Genomic DNA, 21,933 nt, shown 5'->3' with positions numbered 1-21,933 from the left:
GCTGATCTCAAGGCCAGAGCTGCTGGTTCCTCTGCTGCTTCTCACAGGATGGCTTTCCAGTCCTTTGTGCAGCTCTCACTATCCCACACAGGCTAATTAAACATTACCCCGCCTTCTCAGGGGGCACAGGCTGAATACATTACAAACAGAGAGGGAAACACAAACAAGAAGTTATAATTTTACCACACAGCCATAATTACTCTGATAAAAAGAGCTATTCAAAAGGGATGCTGCCAAGGTTACTGGTCCCCACACTGAATTTTGCCTCCCCCATCTATTTACTTGAGTTTAAATTCTTCAGAAGTGGGGAAGGGAGAAGAGGCTAACACAAATCCAAGGCCTAAAAAGTGTTAATAAGGGAAATACTTGCAACAGTAGCTCTGCCACAAGCATAGACATACAAGCATAACTCAAGAGAAAAGACATAATAAAGAAAGAGAGAAAAGTGAGATCTAAGAACAGTGGGCTTGGAGGATGGAAGGCACAAATTTTAAAGGGGGGGAACCCTTAATGATCCAAATGTGCTTCAGTCTACTTTATTCTTTCCAAAAGGTGGTCAACAATTTCTCCAAAGTGCAAGGTTCATTTTCTATTATTGAATAATGGCAAATATGGAAGGAGATGCCACTATATGCCAACATTTTTCCATACTTTCTGAAATGCACCAAACCAGAAAGCTTTTGAAGCCAAAACTGAGACAAAATCTGTTGCTCCCAACAGAGATACACAGGCGGCCTCTCTTTTACCCAGTGCTCAGACAGACGGCTGGGTGAGAAAGGCGAGTGTGTGGCAGCTCACATGGAGGAGGCTGAAGCTGATGACACTTTTGCACAATTATAGCAAGTTCTTCACTTTCATGCTTTATTGAAAGTAGAGTTATCAGTCAAAGACAGGTATTGGTAAGCAGGTTTATGTCTCTAAAGAATTATTTGAGTAGTTCAGGGCAGAATGTTGTCCCATCTACTATGATACAAATCCTTTATGGACCAATGCGTCGGGTATGAAACTTGAGCAAGGAAACAGAACAGAACTTTATTCCTTCCCATGACTAGAAATCTCATGTAAACATGATTTACTGTTACTGCTACTAAACTTATTCAATCTTTACTTGCCCCTTTCCCTTTCCATCCCCCTTTAAATATAAAATTGGAAACATTTCCTTCAAGTCTGATGTCCTTCAGTGCAATCTGCTTTATTTGACATAAGGCATCTGGGACAGTCATTTTTTAATGGATTTCTGCCTTTTGGAAGAGTCATGTAACGGTTTAATTCTTAAAATCCACCTTTTCTTCTAATGCCCTAACATGTCAAACTCTTCTTCCCTCGGGTCAGCTCTTAGCAGTCAGCAAGTGTTCAAAAGATTAATGTCCGAGTAGACCAGTACCTGAGAAAAGAAACACACATGGAGGTATAGCCGTGAACTAAACATTAAGAGTTAATGTTTTCCCAATGCCAAGAATGCATCACCAACATGAACAATCCAATTAAATAAACACAGTAGACCCCTGGAGTTTATTAACAACAACAACAACAACAAAACAAAACAAAACAAGCCCAAGCAAATCAAAACATTAAAATCAGAAGACTCAATTACTTTTCTGTTCAAAGTTACATGCTTCCTATGCATATCTTCACACTAATCAGATTTTAAGGATATTTTATTTGATGGCCACTTTTCATAAATGTCTTTAAATCACATGAGTTTCTTTGTAGTGCTAGTAACAGATAATAAAACATGGGAGGGAATTTTAGGCCAGTAGCTCAGCTGATTCGATTCATTTAGCAAAGAATCCCCAGCATTAGATTTAAACTCACATCTCAGCAAAACCACAGCCTACCACAGACCTGAGGAGGCACTAAAAAAGAACTCTGAAATTGCAATAGTGACATCTGTAAATGTCAAAGTTCTGTACTTGATATATTAATAAATACTGTTGTTCAGACTACCAAGATATAAAGCCTAACCTAGAGTAATATAACCTAAGAAATACCTTTATCTTAAATAAATTATGGTTGTTCTGTTCATTGAGCCTGATATAATTTGGCAAATTCTCCTATCTCTAATTGTTATCAGTCACACACAAACTGATGTGCTCTAAAAATGGGACTGATGGAGGAACTAGAAAAAGGTTAAATATAAATCTTGAAATGCCACTAGCTAATTTCCCAATCTCCTCCCATGAAATGAGAGCGAGAAAGCAGAGCGGACATCTGGCAGTGGTTACTTCCAACACCCAGTCCCTATCTGAGGCCTGAGTGCTGGAAAAGATAATGAAGAAGCTTGAATAAAAAATGCATTTAACGAAAATTAATTTCAGTCATGAGCCTTACTTAGATTGAATTAAACTTTAAAATCAAATTATAGGCTTTATTTTAATAGAAAATTACAGCATGACTCTGACATTCATGAACCAAACATGACGAATATAACTTACCTTTAAACCCTTCTTCTGGCATACACACTGAAAGGAAAAAAGAATTCTAAATTAAAAAAGATTGTTGTGACAGACAGCAGTAATAAAATTCCAATGCCTAAAGTAAGATTAAAATAACTTTTAAGTACCTTACTCACTTATAATGATTACTTGTAAAGTTACAGATATTAATCAGATGACAATCTTCATATTTGCTTTAGTTTTTATTTTTATCAAACCAGTGCATTAATTACTGGTAGAACAAGCTTTGTGATTAGAGCCACCATTTTATACAAACAACTTCAGAGAAGGACAGGAGAAAAACCTTTTTGAGATATAATACCATCTCTAAATTTTAGATAATAAGGAGTAACTTCCCCAAAAGCAGAATTTCACTTATATTACCTCTTATTCACCATCTACCTAATGCATCCTTCTGACAGAAGAATTTTTGGTGTTAAACCAATCTCCAGTATTTATATCCTTTGATTCTGTCAAGATTGCCTGTAACTGAGATCCTTGGTGTACCCTGATTGTATTTGTCAGGTACATTTTTGTTTGTTTGTTTTTTTGGGCTTAGCAAGAGTTACATTATATGTTTTGTTCTCTCTGTAATTGTCTCCAATTGAATTGTAAAGTCTTCAACACTTGAAACCTCTTCAAGATAGTCATGTTTCAACTTCAGGTTCCAGAAACCATCCTACTGCTCCACTGTAGACAGGACATGCTAACTGCCTCCTGCAGAGAGCTCTGTTCCAAGACTTCCTTCCATGATCTTCTGGGGCTACTTCTCCTGGCTGCAATTTTCTGGTTTTAGTGTTGACTATCTCTTGATTTTCTCTCCTGTCTGAAAAGAGTACATCCTAATATGCTCTTAACAAATGATGCATGACAAATAGCCATTTCTTAGCACTTCATCCTAAGAATGTTCTACTTTTCCCCTTCAAAACAAAACTTCTTATGTTTAGCTTTTCACTCATTGCATTAGGCCGTTGGTGGATTTCAGATTTCCATGAATTCTTCTGTGTTCTCCAAACAGTCCATTTTCATTTCCTCCAACCCACATCCAAATTTGTTGGTGGCATCTCTCTTTTTTGTGTTCTCTTGTCCATTTCGAACTACTTATGGGTGAGGTACTAAAAAGATGCAGGAAAACTATCCAGTGAGTGTTGGTGGGCGTCACTGAAAGTGGCTGGAATATAAACTAGCATTTAAAAATATTATAAACTATTATTGAAAATTGGTCTGTTTGCGCAGAGAAGAGTTCTCTACTTCCTGTTTGGGAGGTATGAAGTTGGTTGCCAGAATTTTGGCAGAGGGTATACAACAGGCTTCATTCTCAACTCTTCATATAATTTCTTCAAGTTGTTTTAAAAAATAGCAAATAATCAGCACAGACTCTAGCTGTCCATCTAAGGTGGGGACAGAGTGAGGGAATTTGAAGGGTGTGGATGTGAGTCCTTGGGCTAGAAAACTGTCTCACTGGCTTGAACAGTTTTTCAACCAAGCTTTCTGGGTTTAGGCTGATCACTCTCACCATCAGATGTACCACGGGCTTCCAACTCAGGTACCTTTCCGAGGCTCCGGTGTGAACCAGCTTTGCTCCTTGTTGACCCCCCTCCATCTGCCTGCTGACATTTATTTCTGTTTCCTCAGGTAGCCAAATTCTACTCTTTCTCTTTACTTTTTATTTCCCCAAAGTTTGCAGATGTTCCTCTTTCTATGACCTTTTAGGCCAATAATGTTAATAACTTTACTTTAAAAACATGTAGACGCTTTCTCAAGACTGAAGGTAAAAAGCACTGCAGACTAAATAGTTACTGTTTATAACTGCATCTCTTTTAACCCCTAAGACAAATTCATCTTTACCTTGCATGACATCATCCATTGCAGCATAATCTGCAATTGGTTCATCAGCCTAAAACACAAATGAAGACAATTAAAAACCGTAAGAGTGGGAACCAGGGGAAAAATGTCAGATATTCATCACACTCAAGTCTGGGCTATGATTCAAATACTGATATGGCTACAAGATACAAATACTAACAATGTCCAGTAGAGAAACCAGCTCAGGCCACAGCCAATGAGGTCCAGGTTTAACACGGATGCCCTGCCAACTGCGAGTCTGGTCTCATCACCCTGCGAGGCTGGAAATGTTTAGATAAACTAAGGTTACTCAAAATGAATTTAATTAATGAGAGTTAAAATGTTAGTGGTGGCAGGGGGATTTAGGGAGATGTTAAGACAGCTAAATTGGTCTCTCTGAAAACACTAGATAGGTTAAAAAGAAATTTTTTCTTCCATTCATCACGAATAAAGAATAGAATAGCCATTTCTTTTTTACAACAGAAGCCAATCCCTGAGGGGGGTGTTTCATGGGGAGATTACCTACTAGGGTCAAAAGACCAAAGACTGGAACAGATTAGACCTGCATCTCTAAAGTATATACCCTTTAATAATAAAAGCTATTTCTAGGATTTTAGAATTATTAAGATTCAGCAACTCAATAGGTTTTCAAAATCTTTCAAACCTTCAGAATGTACCAGTGCAAAGAAAGCACAAAGTAAACATGGGAAGGGGTGGTGTTAGGGTGAGAGGTAAGGGCAGACATGATTCTGTCTCATTGTTTACAGGGTCTAACTTTATCACATTAAAATTAGAGCTCTAGGGTATAAAAGCATAGACTTCACAGTTTAAAACTTGAAAAATTATCACAAGATAAAGTGGTATCTGGCATACTGGATTTCTTCTGGCCACCAAGAAACAAGAGAGGCAAAGAAAAGAGATTAAATTAGGCCCGAAGGGAGGGTAGGATTTGGTTAATGAGGCTGATTCAATGATTCTTTTTCATTGCAACTCAGCTGTCTCCCACTTTCCAAAGTACCTTTTACTTCTACTAAATTCACCCATCTGAAGGCTAATTTCCACACTTCAGACAAGAATCCTATTAAACCAACGGAGAGGACAGAGTGTCATGCTTTTGTTTGATTGGCTGAGACCTTTGAGCCAATGGAAGGAAGAGCTCTTTCATAGGAGAAATATTCTTCATTCTCATTCCAAAGTTAGAGAGGTGAATGGAGCCTTAAGGAGCCAATCAGAACCCTGTTCTTGCTTTGCAAAATGTATCTAAAAATAGTTATTACCACATATGTAGGTCTATGTGGTAATTAGTTGTGCTGCCAACCCAAAGACTAGAGGTTCAAATCTACCAGCTGTTCCTCACGACAAGGATGAACTGTCTCAGGAGAAAGATGGATAGATTTACAGCCTCTGAGAACGTTCTGGAGGATCAGCTATGAGTTGGTTCAGATTCAACAGCACTTAACAATTACCACTACAACTACCTATGTAAGCATCTTCAATCCATTTCAAAGTAAATGGAGGTTATCACTATTATTAATACAGTATTAAAAACACAGCCCTCAATTAGAGAGCAATGGTGGCTTAGTGGGTAAGGAGTTGCACTGTCAACCCAAAGACAGGTGATCTGAATCTTCTTGCTGATACACGGAACAAAAATCTCTTCTCATGCAATCTTTGCCTCTGAAAATGTGCTCGAGTCAGTACTGAGTTTATGGCAATGAACAATAAAACAACCACAACTTCTAAACCGTTTTAAAAAGGGAGTCTTGGTGGCCTAGTCCAAAAGGAACTGTGCTCCTCACCCTAAGGTCCAGCCTCTGGTGGTTTGAATCTACCAGTGGCTCCAAGGGAAAAAGATAGGCAATCTCCTCTCGGACCTGGATATGTCAGCTATGAGTCAGATCCAAAAGCAAACTCAGAGGCCAAGTTTGATTTTTTTAGTAAAAAAAAAAAGTGCAAATTTTCAATATAACAAAGAAACTTCATGACCTAAGATTTGGTGATCACGACACTGCAACGAGGCTTCCTTGGGGACTAGCAGTTAATCTCCAGACTCAGAGGAACGTGACTCAACATCGCCACCTTTCCTCTCCTCCTTCTCTGAAGGGACTAAAAATCTGGAAAAGACAGTTTCTTGCCACTAAAAACGAAACAGAGCAATCAGGTACAAAGGAAATTTCTACCACTTTCTGCCCTAACCAGGAAGAGAAATCATAATGAAAATGACGATGATGTAACCTGACTTGTTAAACGTATAGATATGGAGCTAGGTGAACCAGGAAAGGCTTAGAAAGTCTTCACCTTTACCTACTTAGAAACAAACCCCTACACAAACTCACTTGCTCTAGTGTCTTATCCTTTTAGTCTCTTGAAGTCTGGCCAAAGCTGGAGTATCTGAAGAACAACCAAAACATCAAGACAGTTGGCTATCCCTACACCTGTGGAGGACCCAATGTTACCACCCCTTGAAGTGTGTATCAACGGAAAACTTCCAACACTCTTCAAGTAAGGGGCTGTTACTTACCTTTAACAAAATGACAGACTCAGGAATGACGCCAAGCGTGCCAAGGGTAGCACAGTCATCACTTAAAATTTTCCCATCGATGGACAAATTCTGGTCGAAAGGAGCAACTGAAAATGCATGCATGATCTGTGCCAATAAAAAAGAAATACCGTTTGTATAGAACAATACCAAGCCCTCTATTGGGTTTGAATAAAGAATATATAGATTCTTTCTTTATGAAAAAAGGCTTCAGAGTAGAAAGTAAACCACTCTTTATGGTCTGCCCACTTGTTACATGCAGAGACTCTAACCTATTTTATCTGCAAGTTTCCTTAGAAGGTCTGGTAGAGAATTAACAAATTATACACAGTTTCTGCACCATACCACCTCCCCAGGGTGGGCAGGGGTAGGAAATCAAACTGCCAGTTACTCTGGTTAAAAGCCATGGGAGCAAGGCCATTACCATCACTCCTACCATTTCCTCACCCTTTAATAAACAAGTCTGAATCCTTTCACAAGACAATTTTAAAACTAATCAGCAGTGTATTTAGATTTTTCTTGAATTTTTGTTCCTTTAACAAGCAGCCCATATTACGTAACTCAGTCCTATTCTTAGACTGAGTCTTCTAAGAACTGAAATAGGAATTTCTGAAGGGCAGGAAGCATTATGTTTCACTCTAGTTCTAACCAAAGTGGTAAAAATAAAATAGACTTAGAGTAACTGTTAATGTATAATACATAATTATTTTTTTTATTTAGAAAGTAGGGGTTTTGGAGAGTGTTATTTGCTTGTTTTTCAAATTTAGTAATTTTGGGCTAATATCTCTGGTTAAGAGGGGCAAATAAACAGGGACTGGGCTCAGAGATGCACAGAGATACCTGCAATGACATTGTTCTAATTTTTAATGCAGAGGGCTATTTGAAGAGTACTTATTACACTTCATAACTTAGTTACATATTCATTGAATAGATTTTATTACAAGTATATTTATTATACCAATATTCATGATGTTATGGGAAAATCATTCTACTCTTTTGGCACGCTACTCTTTGGTCTAGGAAGATGAAAAGGAGGCCCGTAAAGCAGCCCTGACCAACTGTGTGTGTAATAAAACCAAAGAGCTTTAGATTACAAACATGATTTGAATAAAGGCTCACAGATAAATAAGAACAATCACAAAAATACTGGTTTCTTCCTTCACCGTTGGGTCAGAATCTTACTTGAATTTCTCTAATGTACACCAGGCCCAGAGAAGTAAGGGTTGAGGGAACAGGGATCTGTGGGTAATGATGCAATGTACAGTGGCATCACTAATGATCTGCCTATGAAGCAATAAGCCATTTCTGGAGAACAAGTCCTAGCAAAATAGGTCTTGCAAGGCCAGCTCAGGGCACAGGCATTAAGCAGAGGTAAATAGGCTCTGATCAGACAAGGCCCATGAAGAAAAGAAAGTGGTCGACATCAGAGGTGCTTGAAGGTAAGAATACTTGTTCACTTCGCTAAGTCTCAAGTATCTTTGCACTACCCTCCCCACAGAACTGAACAAACACCTCAAGCCATAAGGATTATTGCTGAGCAGCTGGTAAGAAAATCGTCACTGTTTATTTTGTTAGCAGCATACAACACTACAAACTACACCAGCAAAGCTCCTTCTAAATTCATTCAATGGTGGAAAAGATCAGGCAGGGTGTCCCATCAAGATTTATAGTCTTGGAAGTTACACAGGGCACTTTCTACTCTCATAAGGTGTCCATGAGTTGGAACTGATTTAATGTCAGCAGATTTGATTTGGTAGGTATGCCAAAACTGCATAAAACATTAGAAATATACAGAATTCCTATCTGTAGGAATTCCCAGGAGTGGGGGATAGGGGTGGGGAGGAGGACAAAAGTACTGCAGATGGCGGCAGAGTTATGTGCAGACTATAATGGGCACACAGAGGAAGAAATAGTCACCACTTCTAGGAAACGTGTTTGGGGTCCCACTGAAAGGCTGTGGGAAGGTGGCATTTCTGAATGAGGGAACAAGCCAAACACAGGCATGGAGATCTGCAGTACAATCCCCAATAAACCACAGAAGATAAGAGACTGCGTGAGTCTAATGAATGTTACCAGGGCCTGTTTAACAAGTGGGTGTAGTATCCTCAATCAATGGAACATAAAAGAAACTGTGAACACTTTGTTCCTGAAGGGGAGCAGCATCGTGTGGCACACCACAGAGCAAGGGGCTGAGAAAAGGAAATGCAGGCAAGGATCTCAGCTGGCAGCCATTGAACCCCTGTGCCAGACTGCCTCTACCTGAAGGGAAGGAATACTATCCTTTAAAAACCTTTAATAACACAATTAAATATGGGAAGTTTTCTGAGAAAGGAGATCAATAAATTGTACTTCATGGTATTATAAAGAGATGACTAAGAAGGAGAAACAAGTTTGTTAAGGTTGTAAGCAACCATATATGGCTGTATTTAATGGTTTGCAAAGGTTGTCATGGTATTAACTTGGAACTATCGTTATCACCAAGAGGAAAATGAAAAGAAAAACTGTATTATGCACATCACACTATACACACTATAAATAAATAAATAAAAATTCACCCATCACTACTAACTGAGGGTCTCAAAACAGCAGCACCCTAACTCTAGTGCTATTCAGGCTACTAAGCAAAAGGGTGCTGTTGGCTGAAGCTACATAAAAGTTACCACCAATGAGCAGTACAGGGGAAATGACATTTTGTTGCCTTTTCCTTTGACTCCGCTCCATTTGGATTACAATGATCCTTGAAGCAAGAATGGTAGATGAAAGGAAGGATACAGCAAAGGGCCAGTCAACGAAGAGCACATCTGGAGTTTCATTTGAACAGCTGTGGCCTTCCAGCAGCTCATTCGGGTAGGTAACAAGCACACAGAGGGGTTATTTTTGCTGACTTGTGATTTATTCTTCAAAAATGGTAGTCCTTAACAAAAGCAGGCTTTTTTCAAATGTCTTCATCCACAGGGGCTCTTTTTGTAATTTAAAAGGTTTTGTATGTTCAAGGTTTACCACTCACAGGCAGAAAGCAGTGATAAAAACAAGCCTGCTTAGATGTAAAAAGTACAATAACAGAGTGAAGATATTACGGTAGCACATTTATTTGGAGAGCCATGGGTTCAACCAAGGGAAATACTGTTTCTCAGGACTATTTGGAACACATAATAAAAAGAAGCCTGTACTAACGCTTCAATTGCAATGATAAATATCAGCCACATAAATGTAGCAATGGGGGGAATTTGGTCATCTTTTTGAATATACATCCTCACTCAAACAAATTAGGGGCCACTTATTTTCCAGACATCCTGAACTTATCTGTTCCTTCTGCCTAAGTTTTAAGTATTGCAATATTCACTGACAGTACTTCCATACTAGCATTGATACCAAAAATAACAGTATCTGAAAATGGTCACATTTTCAGAATAACTACACAATGTTCACCAAATGATACGTAAAGCAAACAATAACTGCTTTTAGCGGAATGGAGAGAACACAACACACATACACAACATACATTTCTAAACAACATGCCTCTGGAAGCTCTATGAACTTTGATAAATAATGATGGTTACAGAAAGGCTTCAGGCCTTCTGTTCACAGGGTTGCTATGAGTTGTGCTTGACTTGATGGTTATCAACAACAACAACAACATACGTATACACAGAGAAAGAAACAGAGGAAGAGGAAGGGAGAGAGAAAAGAGCAGGGAGAGAGAGGGAAATGGAAAAGAGAAGAGAGGGAGGGAAAGGGAGAGAGAGAGAGAGAAAGCAGTTATTTCTAAGTCCAAAGTGTAACTGAACAAATGATTGCATTTTCCTCACCTGAATTTTTAATTCTTTCAATGTCTGATTGGCAGAAACAAGAAGGGCTTTCTCTCCACGGACTTTTCTGTGTCTCATACTTCGTCGAATAACTTGCTTTTGATAGGCTATATAATTCTGATGTGCTATCTTTTGCCGCTTTGCTCCTCCATTGCTCTATAAATAAACATTTAAAACAGAGAAAGTAGTAAAATTATACATACACAGTGTGACCTTTGCTGATAAAGTTCAGCGAGCAAGCATAAGCTGTTTACATAATAGTCCCCAAACCACTTGAAAGTCAATGTAAACAATGAGCAGAAACCCGCCAGAAGTCCACTGTGGCCTCAAAGGAAAGTGAAGAGTCAAGGGTGAATATACACTTTTAAACACCTTTAATGGCGAGCAACCTCCAGGACTGAAAAACTCTAAGGCAAAGTCAGAAAACACACATGACAAACTGAAACATTTAATGATTATGAAACTTTATTTATGGGCAAGTCTCATTTATTTATTTAACATCTTTTCTTTTCTTTTTGTGTAGGACATGGAAGCCAAGAAAAAAAACTGCTGAGAACTCTTAACCAAGACATCAAATCCCCTTAAAACGAAAAAGAGCACAAGACACGTGGCTCTTGTCAAGCATATACAGCATCCTCTAGAAAGTGTGGGGGTGGGGGAAAGAAAAAAAAAAAAGAAAAGAAAATCCAGTCATTTAGATTCACAGGAAAATATGGGACAGAAGAATTAGATAAGAAAACACAAGAAAGTAATCTGTTAAATTCTGAATGTAGGGTAATCTTCAAGGAATCCAAACTGTCTAAAAAATATGTCAAAGAGTGACTAAATGGCAGTGGGAAGTAGTGTGATTGTTCTAAGTCTTTAGACTTAAGTGGTAAAATAATGCAAGTCTTGACTGCATCAGGTCTGAGGATATAGTTGAAATAATTTTAAAAAACGTGGTATGAACACATTGTGGAATTTTTGTCTATTTCTTGAACTTGCTAGCCTATCTTATTTAGGAATAAAATGTCTAGATGGCCACAGTTTACAAAAAACTGGATCAACAAATAAGCACACACACACACACTAATGCATTCACATAGAACACATGTGATGTTCATATTTTTTGTAAGAAAATGAATAAAAAATATATATGTGTATGTATATATGCACACATAAACACACACATACACAAAAGGGTCAAATGTCATCCCAATTATTATAAATGCATCAACAAGAGGTCAGTATTAAAAGTCTTCTACTAACCAGGCCAAAGAATGGAAGAAGCAGGATTAAAACCTGTTTTTCTCTAGTTTAATTAAATCTGAATGAAGGAACCCCCAAACTCTGGCTCTGGTTTCTGTAGCTGTCACTGAGTGTCAGCTGTACACAAGTAGAGTGGTTTAAAGATCATTATGGACACAGATGCTACGAACTCATTACCTACAGAGCTCAAGAGATTTAGGAAGTAGAAGAGAAGAACCATTACACAAATACAGAGGAGTATTTGTTCAGAATAACATCCATTGTCCAGGCACTGAACTAAGTTAGCTTGACTGATAGCCCCAAGTTGAAAGAGATAATATATAGCTGATTCTAAAATCCCTATGAAAAGAATAAATAAACATTGGAGTTAAAAATAATCTGGAGCTGATGAAACCATTTTTATCAACTGTTTAAAGAATAGTTAATTGCACAATTAAGAACACATATGGAGGGGAAAGTTAGCAAAAAAAAAAATTTTTTTTTAAACTGGAGAAACAAAGAATACAACCTAAAAATGAAGCCTTAAGCATCAACCAAAAATATTTTTAAATAATTGGTTTTACATGGGTCTAAAGGCTTAAAAAAAGAAAAAGAAGAATTTAAGTCCAACTTTACCAACAAAAATCCAAGCTCAATGGTTTTACAAGCTTTCAGTTACCTAAGTGATATCCAATATTGGACCCATCATTAACCTAAATTTTAGATAAAGTAAAAGAAACTAGCTTGATCTAGCTTAGAGAAATAGTAGAGGAAGTGGTAGGGATTTAATTCCATTCCATTAAAGACAAGCAGAGAGCATAACTTTAATACTATATAGATTTAAAGCAGCAATTGCAGAAATGATCTATGTATTGAGATAGCACAGAATATTTACAAAGAAAAAATGTAAACCTCCCTTACTTGAAAAGGCTTGGCATTCTTTATGGATCATCTATACTTTTTTCTAGTGAAGGAAGATTAGCATTGAGATCTTTTGTAGTACAACAATATTAAAAATGTTCTAGAGAATTACAATATCTATTTCAAGGAGAAAGAAAATAGAAGAAAATTATAGAGTATAAAAAAATAATTACAGCACAAAAGGCAGTGTTTCCCAACATTCACTGTCATATTCATGAATGTGAAATCTGTTGTCTTCCACAACTGAAGAGCAATTCCACAATGACATTTTAAGAAGTGGTGTGGTAATGGCCACGATGAACAAAAACTAGGCATTTAAGAAAATTAGCCTCCTCAAATTTAAATCAATTCAAAGTGTGGAGATCTAAAAATTAATTTAAAGCTATAAAACAAAGTTTGAAATACCAGAAACTAATGACAGTAAGAACATGTAAAACTTAACAAATTTATAAAGCTTACTGGAAGAAATAAACTAATTTATAAAATTACAGAAACACATATACACATAATCCCCAGCTAGACGTGTTATGGACACTTCATCCTAAGTCAATTCTGATGTAAGGTTCTAATTTTTCATTAATTTTACCTTTTTGCAAGATTTTTAGCTCTTACATCATTTCTTTAAGGTTTATGGGCCTTCAATTGAGTTCCACAGCATGGAGTTACATTAACATGGAGCTCTGGTGGCCTAGTGAGTAAGAAGTAGTGCTGCCAACACCAAAGGCAGGTGGTTTAAATCCACCAGCTGTTCCACAGGACAAAGATATTTAAACTCCTCTTGTACCATTTACAGCCTCTGAAAACCCATGTGACAGTCAGTTATGAGTTGGTTTTGACCCACTGTCAATGACGTTTTTTATTTAATCAGTATCTTCAGAATTCCAATTTTCATGTCTTTGGAGATTGGCGCAAAAAAGATGCACAGAAGGGAAAATAGGTGATCAACAAATGTGGTTCATCGAAATGAGAATATATTTTAAGTCAGGGCTACCTTTATATATGTATTAAACAGAAAATATTAACTACAAAATCAAACAAACTATACTCTAGGGTTTGGAAAACAGAATATATGTTAAGATGGAGACATAAATAATGAGTTGGCAATAGACTAGAAGCATACTTGCAAACTTGTATTATTTCACTCGAATCCCCAAAAGCATTCTAAGAAACAGAAGACAGATAAATGCACACAGATTTTAGTAGGAACATTACTTATTATGGAACAATACCTCATGTAAACAGAAAATCTGTTTATCTGATCAACCTATGTTGTTGTTGTTGTTGTTAGGTACAGCAGAGTCGACTCATAGTATCCCTATGAATAACAGATCTGAGCCATGTCCTATCCTATGCCATCTTCACTCTTTCTGACACACTAGAGCCAATTGAGGCAGTCACTGTGTCAAACCACCTGGCCAAGAGTCTACTTTTCCTTTGCAGACCTTCCACCCTTCCAAGTATCATGTCTGTCTCCAAGTAATAGTCCCTCCTAGCACCATGTCTAAAGTAAGTGAGGTGAAGCCTCGTTACTCTTGCCTCCAAAGAGCACTCTGGCTGCACCATCTCCAAGACATATTTGTACTTTTGGCCATCCATAAGATGTTCAGTGATCTTCTCCAACATCACAACTCAAAGGCATCACTTCTTCTGTCACCTTTATTCACTGTCCAGCTCTCAGGTCCCCTGCAATGTACCTTCCGATGAAAGATCATGACCTGAATCAGACACACCTTACTCCTGAAATTGACATCAATTATTTAATTATTTGGGGAGGTCCTTATCTGCAGACTGTCCCAGGGCAATGCGTCTCATTTCCTGACTTCTGGTACCAAGGGTGTTACTTGTGGATCCAAGCAAGATGAAGTTGTTGACAATTTCAAGCTCTTCTCCATCCATCATGATGTTGCCTTTCAATCCAATGGTAAGAATTTTTTGTTTTCTTGGCATCGAGATGCAAGCCAAATTGAAGGCTGCATTCCTTGATCTTTTGCAACAAATGCTGCTTCAAGTCTTCCTTACATTCAGCAAGCAAGTAAGGTTGTGTCATCTTCATAACACAGGTTACTGACGAGTCTTCCTCCAATATTGATGCCACATTCCTCTTCATAGAGTTCAACTTCTCGATTTGCTCAGCATACAGACTGAATAGGTATGGAGAGAGAATAAAACCCTGACACCCTCCCTTCTTAATTTTAAATCATGCAGTGTTCCCCTGCTCTGTTCACACAACAGCCTCCTGGTCCAGGTATACATTTTACATGAGTACATGGGACTCCCACTCTTCTCAATGTCAGACACAACTTGTTATGATCCACATAGTCAAATGCCATTGCATAATCAATAAAGCATAAACAAACATTCTTCTGGTATTCTTTACTTTCAGCCAGTATCCATGTGACATCAGCATATGTCCCGGGTGCCACGGCCTCTTCTAAATCCTGCTTGAACTTCTGGCAGTTCCTTATCTCTGTACTGTTTTAGCTGTTTTTTGATGATCTTCAGCAGTATTTTGCTTGCATGTGATATTAATGATACTGTTCAATAATTTCCACACTCTGCTGGAACACCTTTCTTGGGAATGGGAGCAAACATGGACCTCTTCCAACCTGTTGGCCAGACAGCTGCCCTCCAAATTTCCTGGCATAGACTGGTGGGGCACCCAGGGCTGCATCTGTTAATCGAAACAATTCACTTGGTATCCCATTGATTGCTCAGGCCTTATTTTTTTTGCCAATGCTTTTAGTGCAGCTTCAACTTCATCCTTCATTACCAATGGCTCCTGTTCATATGGTACTGCCTGAAATTTTCCTGTGCCACTGAGTTCTTTTTGGCACAATGACTCCATGTATTCCCTCCATCTTCTTTTGATGCTTCCTGGGTCATTCAATATACTGTCCATAGCACATTTCAACACTGGCTGGAGGTTGAAATTTGTTTTTCAGTTCTCTCAGTTTGAGCAATGCAGAGTGAGTTCTTCTCTTTTGATTCTTCAATTCCAGTTGTCTGCACATTCCATCATAATATTTTGTTTTGTCTTTTTGGGTGTCTTTTGAAATCTTCTGTTCATCTCTTCCACTTTGGCAAGTTTTTCCTTCTCGGCAAAAAGATCTAACTATCCATCCTATAAAATACATCAAAATATTTAGTTAGCACCAAAGCAAAGGGGTCCTACAAGTTAATGATCAAAAGAAACACAAACTTGACAGGATGATTTTAATATAAGATTTGTAGATCCTTGTTAGCAGGTGGTATAGAAGATGACATGCCTTTGAGCTGTGGTGTTGGAGAAGAGCACCGAACATCTCATGGCTGCCAAACAAACAAATATGTCTTGGAGAGGGAGCAGATGGAATGTTCTTTGGAGGCAAGAATGAGGAGGCTTCACCTCACATACTTTGGGTATGCTGCTAGGAGGAGTTATTCTTTGGAGAGGGACATGATGCTGGGAAAAGTGGCGGGTTGGTGAAGGAGAAGACCTTCAACCAGATGGATTGACATAGTGACTGTTACAATGGGCTCTTATGTGTCAGAAGTGTGAGGATGGCACAGGATCTTCCGCTCACAGTATTGCTAATGAGTCATACTCGATTTGACAGCAACTAACATCAGAGAACGGAGTTTTGTTCTTTCACGGGTGTTTTTATTTAAGATAACATTTTGTGACAGTCAATATCCCATGAGGTTTCTTCCTTGCTGACATTTCCTTTATGCCAAGCAGAGAAATGGAGTAAAAAGTTTATCCCTAGAAAACTAAAAACCGATACTGAAGTCAAGAAGCCTTTCAGACTTGCTTTACCAGTGCTGACAAAGAAGCAACAGTTAACAAACTGTACAGGTAGGCCAATAAATCCAATTCTCTGCTCTGTAACAGATTCACCAGTTACACTGCTTTTATTCTTTTAGGAAGAATGCTAAGTGTCACGTGACTATATAATATACTTTGGTATTAAGAAAACATATTTTTGTTTTCCACCACTACCACTAAAATCTACCTAAAGCAAAAATTCTATCCTTTTAGAATATTTGTTCTGAACCCTATGGTTTAATATTTCGAGAATTTACCTACATCACCTTAAACAAATTCATTTCCACATAATTTTTACGCATTAGAACATGATCTTTATTAATGTTCTGCTAATTTGTTTGTGAAAAGGGAATGAATCAATTAAAATTTCATTATATTTCAAGAATCCAAGATTAAACAATAAATTAATGACTCCTGTTTTAGACTTCTCTCCCAGCTAAATATTTAATCTTTATGTTAGGTACTTATTTGTCTGTCATACTTACTAGCAAGAAATACATTGATTCTGGAATAATGTGGTCCAGGACCTATCACGTGAACTCAGAATAGCTATACTATGTCACTAAAACTGAGCAAAAGGTGAAAGGGTGAGAACGGAACCTAGAACCAAAATCCTACACAGGATACAGGACATGCAGGAGCTAATCTTTTATAACAAGAGAATGAATAACAATAAAAAAGCACCTTCAACACATACTTGATTAAAATCTGGATCTTTTTCTCCATCTGGTTTAGCTTCCTCTTTGTCCTCCTCAGTTTCAGAACTGCTCACGTTCAGCTCTGGGGCAGAATCCTTCATCACCTGAATAGACCAAGACAAAAGAGACAAGTAGGTCAGACCCTAGGAAAGCATGCTATATGGATGCTATGGCTGTGGGCTGGGGACTAACTAGTAATCTTTACCAAGGAGAGAAGCCTGCACTGGCACTGGGGTAAAAGACTAGACTGCAGATCAAGAATCAAGTGCTTTCTGGTTTTCCTATGTTCTCCCTCCTTTTTAAAATTTTCAAATTGAGGCAAAATATATAAAAACATTTGCTACTTCAACTATTTTTATGTGTACAATTCAGTGACATTAGTTGTATTCAACATGCTGTCACCACCATTCGTCTATCTCCTTCTTCACTATATACCAGAAAGTGAGCATTCTCCACGCAATATTCTGGCTTCTCTCCATCCCTGGTGACCACTAATAAACTCTATTCTCTGTATTTGCGAATTCTAGATGCTCAAGTTAGTGAAATGATAAAACATGCATCCTATTTTATATCTGGTTTATTTCACTCATTGTTACTGTTTACTGTCATTGAGTCAAGCACAACTCATACAGACCCTGTGAACAAAAGTCCTGAAGTCTTTGTAAACTATCATTTATCAAAGTTCAGAGAGTATGATTTCGAAGGTCAGTCACATCGTAACATGTATCAGAATGTAGTTTCCATTTGTGAACTAATTAATATTGCATTATGCATGTGCATTTGTACGCATGAGACATTTTAATTAACCATTCACCTGTGAATGGACACTTGGTTGTTTCCATTGTGCCTTAAAAACTGGGTGTTCACTGCACTGAATGATCATAAAGATGGTACAGAACTGAACAATGTTTCATTCTCTTACATCAACCTGAAAGCAACTAACAGTGTACAAGCATTTTAGAATTCCTGTCAACTTTTGGGGGCTGTAATAGGTTGCGGCAGATTTCAACATCAGCTCAAGGCTGATCTCCATGAGGTATAGGTAGGCAGGTCTCCTTTCTCCAATCTTTTTATGAATTACAAAATATATTATGTTTCCCATAATATCCTCTCCACTGCTGGGTTGGGTAATTTGTTGCAATGGCTACACACTATTAAGAGTTAAAAGCATTTTTAGGAAATCAATAGGTAACAACTCAGGATTAAAAAGCATGTAGGCAGTTGGCTTTACTCTCCCTGAGGAGGGGCACACATCTTCTCTTCACTATAGGACAGCCCTCTTAGCTCCTTCGTGGCCTCAAGGACACAATCCTCTCAGTCTCTTCATAACAGCCCTTTCTCTCCTCTGGGCCCTTCTTCCAGATTTATACTCACCTTGGGAAAAAGTTACAAAGTTCCTTAGCTCCCCTGGAGACACCTACTACACCAGAAGCCTTCTGCCCAGAGAAGTTCAGTTTTCTCACTCCATGGATAGGCAAGCCCCCTGCAGCAGCCCCATTTTGTTAGTCAGATAGTCCACCTGGCACCTCCATGTCTCCTGTCTTCTTGCCACTTGTGTCAAGTACTAAATTTTGTCATTGCTCCTGTCTTGCACAGCTTTCCCTGTGTCTAGGAGGGTCTCAGCTCAGGGATCTCAGGCCTAAAAATGTGGTCTTTTCCTGACTCTCTGTTGTTATGTGTTGTCAAGTCACCTCTGAAGCACAGCGACTTTATGTACAACAGCTCTGCAGCCTGCCCTGTCCTGAGCCAGTCTCACTAACTGGGACACACTTAGCCTTGCTGCCCTAGTAACTGTATCAATCCATCTTACCCAGGGTCTTCCTTCCTGCACTGGCCCTCCACTCTTCCAAACATGATGTCCTTCTGCAAGGATTGATCCCTCCAGGCCACATGCACAAGTATGTGTGAGAGAGAGCTTCAAAATCCTAGCCTCCAAAGAGAAGTTTGGTTTCAACCTCTCCCAAACAGACCTACTGGTTTACATGGTATGTTCAAGACTTCTCTCCAGCAACATAACTGAAAGACATCAGTTCTTCTTCTATCATGTCCAGCTCTCTAAAGCATAGGAAGTAACTGTGAAGATTATGGCCTTGATCAGGCACACCTTAGTCTCTACAGACTGACATCATTGCTTCTCAGTACTCTGGAAAGGTCTCAGACAACAGATTTATTTAATGCAATTCTTTTGATTTCTTGACTGCTGGTGCCAAGAGTGTTGATTGTGGAGCCAAGCAAGTGCTAGTTGTTAACAACTTCAAGCTCTTCTCCATCCATCATGGTACTGCCAATTGGCCCAGTGGTGTGAATCTTTTGTCTCCTTGATGCTGAGCTTCAATTACATAGTGAAGACTACAGTACTTGACCTTCTTTCTACAGCAAGTGTTTCAGGTCCGCCTCAGTTTCAGCAAGCAAGGTTGTGTCATCTGCATAATGTAAGTTGTCGATGAGTCTTCCACCAAGCCTGATGCCATGTTCCTCTTCATAGAGCCCAGCCTCCCAAATGATCTGTTCTACATATAGATTGAAAAGGTATGGAGATAAGATGAATTCCTGATGCACTCCTTTCTGGATTTTGAACCATCTCATTTTGTTTTTAGGATTGGCTCCTTTAAGGATGAATTCCAAGCATTTTATGGGTACAGCCATTACTAACAAGCTGTACAATGCCTCTGGAGGGTCTCACCCAATTATCATGGATAGAAGGGCCATATTAGTAATAATTAACATTAATAAACTATACTTTAGGTGCATAAATTTAAGGGAGCAGAATTTCTAAGTTACCTCAGAATTCTATGTTATGGGTTTTGGGTGTTGTTTTTTTTTTTAAAAAATCCCATTACAATTCTACCAGAAATAGTTGTTGTTGTCGTCACGTGCCGTCGAGTCATTTGCGACTCATAGTGACCCTATGTACAACAGCCCTAAACCCTGCTCTGTCCTGTGCCAATAGCACTGCCTCTGACACACCCATCCCGATTACCCCAGTCACGGAATCAATGCACCTCATAGAAGGCATTCCCCTCCTGTGCTGTCCCTCCATTCTCCCAAGCACAATGTCCCTCTCCAAGGACTGGTCCCTCCTTACAACATGTCCAAAGTACATCAGACGAAGCCTCAGAATCCTTGCCTCCAAGGAGCAGCCTAGCCTGGTTTAACCCTCTCCAGGCTGAATCTGTTTGCTTTCTTAGCAGTCCATGGTACACTCAATACTCTTCTCCAGCACCACAGCTCAAAGTCATCAATTCTCCTTCTATCCTCCCTAGTCATTGTCCAACTCTCTGATGCACAAAAAGTGATTGCAAAGACCATGGCCTGTATCAGACGTACCATTGTCTCCAGACTGACCCACTGCTCTTCAGTACCCTGGAGAGGTCCCTAACAGCAGACTTTCCCATCGCAATATGCCTTTTAATTTCCTGGCTGCTGGTGCCAAAAGTGTTGACTGTGGAGCCAAGCAAACTAAAGATGTAAACCATCTCAATCTCTTCACCATCCATCCTGATGCTGCCAATTGGTCCAGTGGTGAGAATCTTTGTCTTTTTGACATTGAGCCTCAGTCCATACTGAAGGCTGCAGTCCTTGACCCTCTGCAGCAAGTGCTTCAGGTCCTCCTCAGTTTCAGCAAACAGGATTGTGTCATCTGCATAATGCAGATTGCTGACAGATCTTCCACCAATCCCGACACCACACTTCTCCTAATAGAGCCCAGCCTCCCAGATAATCTGCTCTGCATACAGGCAAAAAAGGTATGGAGATAGGACACATCCCTGGTGTACACCCTTCCCAATTTTGAACCATGCAGTGTTTCCTTGCTCTGTTCTGACGACTGCCTCTTGGTCCAAGTATAGGTTTCACGTTGGCATGATCAAGTATTCTGGGATTCTCATTCTTCTCAGAGTCAGCCACAGTTTGTTAAGATCCACACAGTCAAACACCTCTGCTTAATCAATGAAACAGAGACATTCTTCTGGTAGTCCCTGCTTTCAGCTAAGATCCATCTAACATTAGCGACAATCAATGACTTATTCACTGCAAATACGTTTTATAAGAAACATAAACACAGGTTATACACATGGATTTCACCACATGGTATGCACAGGAATCAGACTGATTACATCTGCAGAAAGAACCACTGGAGAAGCTCAATATCAGCTATGAAAACTAGGCCAGGAGCTGATTGTGGAACAGACCACCAACTACTCATATGCAAGTTCAAGCTGAAGTTGAGGAAAATTAAACCAAATCCAAGGCAACCAAAATATGACTTTGCGTCTATCCCACCTAAATTTCAGAACCATCTCAGGAACAGGTTTGAGGCCTTGAACACTAAAGAATGAAGACCAAAATGAATTGTCGGAGGATGTCAAAGGCATCATCCAGGAAGAGAGTAAACGGTCATTACAAAGACAGAAGAGGAAAAAAAAAGACCAAAATGGATGTCAGAAGAAACTCTGAATATTGCACTGGAGCGCAGAGATGCCAAAGCACAAGGAAGAATTCAAGATACTAAAGAGCTGAATAGAAGATTAAAAAGGGCAGCATGGGATGACAAAGCAAAATATTACAATGAAATGTGCAAGGAGCTGGAGTCAGAAAATCAAAAGGGCTGAACTCGTTTGGCATTTCTTAAGCTCAAGGAACTGAAGAACAAATT

The 21,933-nt window shown here is 38.9% G+C and overlaps 1 protein-coding gene across 2 annotated transcripts in view; it reads right to left on the bottom strand.

Moving 5' to 3' along the window:
• Nucleotides 1-1,166: 1,166 nt before the first annotated feature.
• USP48 (ubiquitin specific peptidase 48) overlaps nucleotides 1,167-21,933 on the bottom strand; it is a 145,283-nt gene continuing 124,516 nt past the window's right edge. Inside the window, exons 22-27 of one of the 2 annotated variants that reach the window (XM_006883556.1) lie at nucleotides 17,279-17,383; nucleotides 10,629-10,784; nucleotides 6,802-6,927; nucleotides 4,284-4,332; nucleotides 2,436-2,462; nucleotides 1,167-1,384 (exon numbers count right to left, since the gene is read on the bottom strand). In XM_006883556.1, coding sequence (XP_006883618.1) covers nucleotides 1,362-1,384; nucleotides 2,436-2,462; nucleotides 4,284-4,332; nucleotides 6,802-6,927; nucleotides 10,629-10,784; nucleotides 17,279-17,383 — 486 coding nt within the window. In that variant the 3' untranslated portion in view covers nucleotides 1,167-1,361. The remainder of the gene's footprint in view (nucleotides 1,385-2,435; nucleotides 2,463-4,283; nucleotides 4,333-6,801; nucleotides 6,928-10,628; nucleotides 10,785-17,278; nucleotides 17,384-21,933) is intronic. The other variant, XM_006883557.1, reaches the window with a different exon arrangement.

Source organism: Elephantulus edwardii, unplaced genomic scaffold, assembly GCF_000299155.1.
Source record: "Elephantulus edwardii isolate Elephantulus edwardi_28Jun2011 unplaced genomic scaffold, EleEdw1.0 scaffold00028, whole genome shotgun sequence".
Taxonomy (NCBI): domain Eukaryota; kingdom Metazoa; phylum Chordata; class Mammalia; order Macroscelidea; family Macroscelididae; genus Elephantulus; species Elephantulus edwardii.
Note: the sequence above shows the minus strand (reverse complement) of the source record. Positions and strands in the feature narration are given on the sequence as shown.